This window comes from Melanerpes formicivorus, unplaced genomic scaffold (assembly GCF_026170545.1).
Source record: "Melanerpes formicivorus ecotype bairdi unplaced genomic scaffold, bMelFor1.0.p_v2 SCAF_136, whole genome shotgun sequence".
Classification (NCBI taxonomy): Eukaryota; Metazoa; Chordata; class Aves; order Piciformes; family Picidae; genus Melanerpes; species Melanerpes formicivorus.
In genome coordinates, this window is record NW_027142488.1 from 909,742 (window position 1) to 918,593 (window position 8,852).

An 8,852-nucleotide genomic window follows, 5' to 3' on the forward strand; every position below is an offset into this window, starting at 1 on the left:
TGCGGCCTTGAGCAACCTGGTTTAGTGCAAGGTGTCCCTGCCTATGGCAGTGGGTTGGAACTAGATGATCTTTAAGGTCCCTTCCAGCACAAACCATGAGTCTGACCATTAGCCAAGCACTGCACAGGGCTGTTAAGGCAGAGGTCACCTGGGTGTTAGCTGGTGAAGGGTCTGGAGAACCGGTCTGGTGAGGAGCAGCTGAGGGAACTGTGCTTGTTCAGTCTGCAGAAGAGGAGCCTGAGGGGGGATTTTTTTTCTCTTTGCAGCTACCTGAAAGGAGGTTGGAGCCAGGTGGGGAGTGGTGTCTTCTCCAAAGGAACAAGCAATAGGACAAGAACAAATGACCTCAAGCTGTAGCAGGGAGGCTTAGGTTGGACAAGAGAAACAGTTTTCCCTTTTGAGTGTTGTCAAGGCCTGGCCCAGGCTGCCCAGGGCAGTGATGGAGTCCCCATTTCTGGAGGGATTTCAAAGCTGTGGAGATGTGTTGCTGAGTCACATGGTTTAGTAGTGACCTGGTAGTGCTGAGTTAAGGGTTGGCAAATATTAGCAAGCCACCAATTATATGAAGCTGCTAATGCCACCTCCTACTCACACTCAAAGAGCCATCTTCTCTGCAGCAATTAAATTCCAAGTGTTACAGGTTAGCATAAATATTCATAGATTCATAGAATGGTTCAGGTTGGAAGGGACCTTAAAGATCATCTAGTTCCAACCCCCTCTGCCATGGGCAGGAACATCTTTCACTAGACCAGGTGGTTGTTTTCTGACTAAAGTGATTCTATGAGTGCTCAACCTGGCTGCAGGAAGAAGGGCTCAGAGGACATCATCTGAGGATATTTGCTGAGCATAGACAAGATGCAGGCCATGGAGTGCTGGCACTGGTAGCCACACTGACTGTGTGGCCAGGCTGGAGCATCCTGTTTAAAACCAGCTGAGTCACAAAATTGCTGTCATGAATATCCTCTGTTGACTACGCAGTGATCTGGGGGCAGAACACCTTTGTAGGAGGCTGAAGAGGTGCCTGGTTACCCTCACAGAGAGCAATCTCCTGCTCTTCTGGTTTGGAGTTACAAAGCTGTAACTCCCACCAGTTACAAAGCAAAGCCACGCTGACTGGTGTGTCTGTCACCATCTGCTGCCCTGCAGGTACTATGGTCGAAAGATGCTCTTCAACATGATGGATCACCCTGAGTTTGAGAAAGCCCTTGAGAAGTATGTGCCAAGCAAGGACCTGCCTTACATTAAGGACTCTGCTAGCAGCTTGCGTGAGAAGGTAGGTGGCCAAGCCCTTCTTGAACCTCTGAGAGATGGAAAGGTGTCTTAGTGTGTGTCAGGTGTTGACAGTGAACGAATGTTCAGAGCAAGTCGTCAAGTGACTGCAGCAGGACAGCTGCTCTGTGCATACCTTCACTCCTGGCAGATGTGCCAGATGAAATGGAATCTGCTGCCACACTTCCATGGCTACCAGCCTGGCTTTTACCACGTCCCCTATTCATTCCTGCTTGCCCTTTTCTGCAGGGTCTAGGGGAGATGCCATTGGATACACCCTCAGCAAGGGGGAGACGTTCCCAGACAAGTGGTGTTGGACACTCAAGGTCGTCATCTACTTCCAGAGATGCTCTCAGTGTCACTGACAGGTAATGATCCTCAGTGGTTTACTTGGTTAGGAGCTTGACCTTTAGGTTAAGAGCCTCACCACAAGAGGAGAGTATGGAAGCACTCCAAACAGGGTTGTGAACATCAAACAGATCTAAAGGACAAGGAAGAACTTGACATGTCCTAGATAAACTCTTCTAAAGGGGGGAACTGGTAACAATAAGAATGGCTTCATGCATTTTTAAGTTAATTTATTGGCTGCTTGTGAACATACACACTTGGAACCTGGAACACTTGGAATTCACAGTAAATTCCTCTCACTGTCAGCTCAAGATATTGCCATTCTGTGGAAAAAAATCATGGGACCATAGAGTGGTTTGGGCTGAAAGGGGCCTTAAAGATCATCTAGTTCCCACCCCCCACCATGGTTAGGGACACCTTCCACTAGACCAGGTTGCTCAAGGCCCTATCCAAGCTGACCTTGAGCACCTCCAGGGAGGGGGCCATCCATGATCTCTCTGGCCAACCTGTTCCAGTGCCTCACCACCATCACTGTGAAGAATTTCTTCCTAATCTCCAGTCCAAAACACCATGTTTTTTTAAGTCACCATGTGTAAAGTGAAAGTCCTTCCCCAGAAGGTTTTCTGTTTATTCATAGATTCATAGAATGGTTTGTGCTGGAAGGGACCTTAAAGACCATCTAGTTCCAACCCCCTGCCATGGGCAGGGACACCTCCCACTACACCAGATTGCTCAACACCCTATCTAATCTGCTTTCAAACACCTCCAGAGAGAGGTCCACAGAGGTTCCACAGAAAGAGATGTTTACACTTATGTGGTCTGAGATAACAGACTCCTGTTCCATCTTGTGTTCACTGAGTAGCTTTTCCTTTCCCATCAGAGAGGCTGCAGAGGGCCGTGAAGTCACCAGAAAAGTGGCTCCTCGTAACGCCCTGGAAAACGAAGAGTATCTCCAAGACCTGATTGGTTTATTGAATGCCCGAGACTTCCGCGAGCGAATCAGTGGCGTTAAGCAGCTCTTATCAGATACAGAGAACAATCAGGGCTTTGTCCTGGCTAACATTGTGAAGGTAACTGAGAACACTGTGTTTCAAAGGTCTTCCAAGTTATGGCATAACATGTTCTGATGAAATCTTGGCTCCCTCTTTCAATAAGAAGGGAAAAAGTTGGGGAATAGGGCAGGTGTGCACCTTCTGCCTGCTTTGTGAGTCTGGGAGAAGGTGAGGAAGGATCATGGTTGTGATAAAGCTCAAGGTAATCATCCTTTCTCATAGGAGAGGAGAAAAATAGGATGCAGAGCTCCAGGAGTTGTAAGCTAAATGTAGATAGAATGAAAGGAAAAACAAGATTGTCTTCTAGCAGTGCAGGGTCTTTGCTGTGGAGGTGTGACCTACTGCTATGAAACGTCACTGTCTTCACTCAGTGAAATCCCCACTCGGTGAAGACACTGTGAAACCAATCACTATAGTGTTTCTATAGAATCAAAGAATTGTTTTGGTTGGAAGAGACCTCCAAGATCATCAACTTCAAACCTAAGACCACCATGCCCGTTAAATCATGTCCCAAAGTGCTGTGCCCACACATTTCTTGAACACCTCCAGGGATGGTGACTCCTCCATCTCCCTGGGCAGCCTGTTCCAGTGCCTGACCAATTTTTTGAGCACCTTAAAGAATTCTTTTTTTCTCTAAGCAGAGCTCTGTGCCTTTGGTTGCAGAAAAGATTGGCCGTACTAAAAGTTGCAGATGGCTTCTTTATCCCAATTATATTGTCCAAGAATCAAACTCAGGCGAGGTGCAGTTAATAATGCAGAGGAGAAAAAACAGCAAATGATGCTTTGCTTGCTAAAAAATAATCTCAGCAGAGCTGTCTTTTGCCAAGATAGACAGTTAAAGTGCAACCATAAAGCAGGGAACACGATATCCTCAGCTGAATGCTCCTTGGATACCTTTCCAGATCTTCGATGCGTTCAAGTCTCGCTTGCATGACTCCAACAGCAAAGTAAATCAGGTGGCTTTGGAGACCATGCACAAGATAATTCCCTTGCTGAAAGACAATTTGTCTCCTGTGATCAACATGCTAATTCCTGCCATGGTGGACAACAACCTGAACTCCAAAAATCCAGGGATTTATGCAGCTGCCACTAACGTTATTCAGGCTCTGTGTCAGCATGTAGGTAAGTGATTTTGCTCTCTCTTCATTTGAGAGAGATTTAATTATGTTAATTGAATTCTACATTTAAAGAGTTATTCTTTCCAACAGTTGCCATCCAACTATTACACTATGTAACAGATCATTGGGTTTACAGAATTCCAGCATGGTCAGGATGGGAAGGGACCTCTGGAGACCACCCATTCCACCCCACCCCACCCCAGCTAAAGCAGGGGTACCCACAGCAGCTTGCCCAGGATCACAATGTGCAAGTGGCTTTGGAATCTCCCCAGAGAAGGAGACTCCACAACCTCTCTCGGCAGCCTGCTCCAGGGCTCAAGCACCAAACAAGTTTCTCCTCACCTTGGAAACTCCTGGCATCCAATTTGTGCCCATTGCCCCTTGTCCTGTTTCCAGGCACCACTGACAGGTGCCTGGCCCCTTCCTTTTGCCCCCTACAGGTCCTTTAGCTCTTGCTGAGCATTGAGAAGATGCTCTCTGGGGCTGCTCTTCTCCAGGTTCAACAGCCCCAGGCTTCCTAGCCTTTCCTTTTCACGGAGATGTTCCAGGCCCCTCAGCATCTTTGGAATCTCCACTGGACTCTCTCCAATAGGTTCCTGTCTCTCTTGAACTAGGAAGCCCAGAACTGCACCCAGGATTCCATCTGTATCCTCACTAGGGCAGAGTAGTGTCGGAGGAGAAGCTCCCTTGACCTGCTGGCAACACTCTTCTCCGTGCACCTCAGGACACCATTGGCCTTCATGGCCACAAGAGCACATTGCTAGCTCCTGGGGACCTTGTCATCCACCAGCGCTCCCAGCTTCTTCTCTATGGAGCTGCTTTCCAGCAGGTCACTCCTCACCTGTCCTGGTGCAGTGGGTTACCACTCCTCAGTGTTTATTCTCACACCTTTTAAGAAGTCATTGTAATATTTGGCCAGTCCAGCAAAGAATCCTAACTGGTCAGACTGGTCCTGAACTTGTAGATGGCCTTGTTATTTTTCCTTAGCAGGTGGTTTTCACGTTGAGGGTGACTGACCCTTGACACAAGTTGCCTGGAGCAGCTGTGGAGTCTCCATACTTGGGAGATACTCAGATGCTGTTTTGACATGGCCTTGGGCAACTGCCCACAGTGACCCTGATGGAGCAGGGAGGTTTGACCAGATGATCTCCAGAGGTCCTTTCCCACCTCAGTCATCCTGTTGCTGAAGGTTGTCACACTGCAGAATCACTTAAACAGTTCAAAGAAATAGATTGTTGCTGGTTTATGCATGCCACCACTAGTTTCCTTCTTCATGTGCTGTAGTTTTGGAGCAGAATTGTGGTGTTTTCAGGAAATATGGTGTGTCCTAGACAATTGCTTGGGCTGGAAGAACCCTTTAGCTTCATCCAGCCTAGGCATTCTCTAATTCAAACCAGACTGGTGCTAAAGCATGTCCTTCAGCACCACATCTCTGCGTCTTTGAAACACCTCCAGGATGGGGATTCAACCACACCTTGCTGGGCAGTTTGTTCCAGGGCTTGAGAACCCTTTCAGTGAAGATGTTTCTTCTAATATTAAACCTAAGCCTGTCCTGGTGCAATTTGAGGCCATTTCCTCTTGTCCTGTCCCTCTTTCTGAGTGGAAGAGACCAGCCCCCACCTGGCTCAAACCTCCTGTCACAGAGTTGTAGAGACCAATGAGATCTCTCCTCAGCTTCCTCTTCTCCCAACTGAACAATCTCAGTTCCCTCAGCTGCTCCTCCCCAGATGTGTTCTCCAGACCCTTCACCAGCTTTGTTGCCCTTCTCTGGACCTGCTCTAGTCCCCCTCAATATCCCTCCTGTATTGAGTGGCCCAAAACTGAACTTTGTACTCAAGGCGTGGCCTTACCAGTGCTGAGATGATGAATTTGCAGGGCCAAGAGGCCCTCAGGCTGGACAAAGCTGAGGAAGTGCAGGTCCAAGTTTCTAGGCATAAATACTTAGATTATCCCATCCCATTGCTGAGGATGGAATTAAGGAACCCATGGTAGCTGTACTGAGGATTGTTGATGTGGTGAATTGAAGCTCCAAATTCATGCAGGAAGGTAATGAAGAGAAAGAATTTTGTTTTGGACTCATTACAGTCAGCAGTGTTGACCAGTTAAGAGAAATCCAGTGTGTATCCTAGCAGTGTCCTACCAGATTCTAGGAGTTAAGGCTTCTTAAGTCTTTATTTTAATGCTTCTATGCCTTGAAACACATCACTACGTTCTCTTGAAGTTAATGCATCATAACTAAGGTTCTTATCTCCGTTTGCTCATGCTGTGTTTATTTTGAGACTGCTTAATTACCCTGCTTAACCTTTAATTTAACCCTTTTGTGTTCTTTACTTCTAGACAACTATTTGCTCCTCCAGCCCTTCTGCACAAAAGCCCAGTTCCTGAATGGAAAAGCAAAGCAAGACATGACAGAAAAGCTCGCTGGTAAAGCCATGTTTTAATTGCATGTTTGTTTGTCTCATTGCCTTAATTAGACAAATTAATCTCAGGATGGTGACGGCTGTTTATCTTTTGTTCTGACACAGGGGGTTGTGGGCATTAAGGACGCAGCAGCTGTCAAGTTTCACCCTCTTCTAATGCAAATTGAAGCTACTGCTGCCAAAAAAACCCCATATTATTAGTGTTTATTCTTCTGCCTCCCCATTACTGTATGAATACCCCAGAAATGCTGAATTCCCATCTTGTAAACATGAAAATGTCCAAGACTTTAAGGGAAATCTGTGTTAACCACAATGACATACTTTTGGCATACTTTGAGAGTAGTTCTGTGTGTAGCAGCTATAAAAGGGAACTTAAAAAGCATAATGGACACTCTGTTCTTGAAACAGGCATCCCTAAGTTTATGCTTCCTGCATGTGTTAGTCACCAGATTTTAGACCATTCATCTCTTGGTGGGACTTTCTGGAGCAGTTTGTGAGGCTCTTGTGAGGCCACACCTCAAATCCTGGGTTCAGTTTTGGGCTCCTCCAAGACATTAGGTGATGGAGCAGGTCCAGAGAAGGACAGCAAAGCTGGTGAAGGGTCTGGAGAGCAGGTCTGGTAAGGAGCAGCTGAGGGAACCAGGGTTGTTTAGTCTGGAGAAGATGAGGCTCTCTTCAACTCCTCATTGCTTTCTACAACTGTCTGAAAGGAAGTTTGTGCCAGGTGGGGGTTGGTCTCTTCTCCCTGCTATCAGGTGATAGAAGGAGAGGAAATGGCCTGAAATTGTGCCAGGGGAAGTTTAGGTTGGATGTTAGGAACAATTTCTTTCCTGCAAGAGTGGTCAGACATTGGAACAGGCTGCTCAGGGAGGTAGTGGAGTCACCATCTCTGGAGGTGTTCAAGAAACATGTGGACATGGCACTCTGAGACATGGAACCATGGCCATGGTGATGTTGTGTTGATGGTTGGGCTTGGTGATCTTAGAGGTCTCTTCTCGCTGATGCCATTCTGTGATTGTATAAGATTACTTTGTTCCTTAAATATCTACTGTGTCTTTCAGAACTAGAGGGGAAATCACATCAGTTGTTACACAGTGCACTGTGAGAAACTGGTAGTGCATAAGACCCTGAATGGGAAGGTCATGAGTTCAAGCCTGCAGTGAGCAGTAGTGTCCTCCCTACTCTAGTCATGAGGTCTGTGGTGACAGGTTGGACTTGATGATCTTTGAGGTCTCTTCCAACCTTAGTGATACTGAATACTGAATCCTAAGAAAAACAGAACACCCCTATGACAATCCTGACTAAAAAGTACCTCCAAAAGCCCCTCCAAGTTTCCTTTCCCTGTTGTATTTTTATGGAACACTTTAATTATCTGCAGTACCTGTGCTGCCCTCTAAACTAAGAGAGGATAAAAGGGGTGTTTGCAGGGATGTCAAGAGGGACTTGGACAGGCTGGAGAGGTGGGCCAAAGCCAGCCTCATGAAGTGCAACAAGGCTAAGTGCAAGGTCCTACACCTGGATTGGGACAGTCTGAAGCACAAATAGAGGCTGGGTGAGGAGTAGCTTGAGAGCAGTCTTGAGAAGGACTTGGGGGTGTCAGTTGATGAAAAACTCAACATGAGCCAGCAGTGGTCACTTGCAGCCATGAAGCAAGCCATACGAGCTGCATCAAAAGCAGCGTGACCAGCAGGATGAGGGAGGTGATTCTGCCTCTCTACTATTTTCTCCTGAGACCCTTCCTGCAGCACTGTGTCCATTTCTGGTGTTCTCAGAACAATGAGGACTTGGAACTGTTGGAGACGGTCCCAAGGAGGCCACAAAGATGATCAGAGGGCTGGAACACTCCCCTGTGTGGACAGGCTGAGAGAGCTGGGGCTGTTGAGTCTGCAAAAGGCTCCAGAGAGACCTTAGAGCAGCCTTCCAGTATATCAAGGGGGGGCTATAGGAGAGCTGGGGAGGGGCTTTTTACAAGGGCTTGTGGTGATAGAATGAGGGACAATGGCTATGAGCTGGAAGAGGGGAAGCTTAGACTAGAGATTAGGAAGAAAGAGTGAGGATGGAGACACTAGAACAGGTTGTCCAAGGACGTTGTGGATGGCCCCTCCCTGGAAAAGTCTTCAAGTCCAGGTTGGATGGGGCCAGGTTGGATGGGGCCTTGAGCAACCTAGTATAATGGAAGGTGTCCCTGCCCATGGCAGAGGGTTGGAACTAGATGATCTTTAGGGTCCCCTTCAACCCAAAACAATTCTGATTTGACATTGACTGCTTTTCAAAGCCTCTCAAAGCAGGGTTTCACCTCTGCATTGTGTTTTAAACCATCTCCAAACACTGTTTGACCTATTGCCTTCCTTGCAGACCTCGTTATGGAGTTATACCCACGAAAGCCTTATGCTGTGGAGCAGAAAGTTCTGGTTGTCCTTTGGCACCTTCTGGGGAACATGACCAACAGTGGCTCTTTGCCTGGAGCCGGGGGGAACATCCGGACAGCCACAGCAAAATTATCTAAAGCACTTTTTACACAGATGGGTCCAAGTCTGCTCACTCAAGCTGCAGCTCAGCCACCGCACATCAAGAAGAGTTTAGAAGAATTCTTGGACATAACTACCTAAAATAAGGACCTCTCTGTGTGTGAAACTCAATCAGGA

At 47.2% G+C, this 8,852-nt stretch overlaps 1 protein-coding gene across 1 annotated transcript in view; it reads left to right on the forward strand.

Annotated features, from left to right (window-relative positions):
- Positions 1–8,818, forward strand: part of LOC137456757 (TOG array regulator of axonemal microtubules protein 1-like) — a 36,128-nt gene extending 27,310 nt beyond the window's left edge. The window contains exons 16-21 of the mRNA XM_068168360.1: positions 1,147–1,273; positions 1,519–1,637; positions 2,498–2,687; positions 3,572–3,791; positions 6,125–6,211; positions 8,563–8,818. Coding sequence (XP_068024461.1) covers positions 1,147–1,273; positions 1,519–1,637; positions 2,498–2,687; positions 3,572–3,791; positions 6,125–6,211; positions 8,563–8,816 — 997 coding nt within the window. The 3' untranslated portion in view covers positions 8,817–8,818. The remainder of the gene's footprint in view (positions 1–1,146; positions 1,274–1,518; positions 1,638–2,497; positions 2,688–3,571; positions 3,792–6,124; positions 6,212–8,562) is intronic.
- The last annotated feature ends 34 nt before the right edge of the window (positions 8,819–8,852 follow it).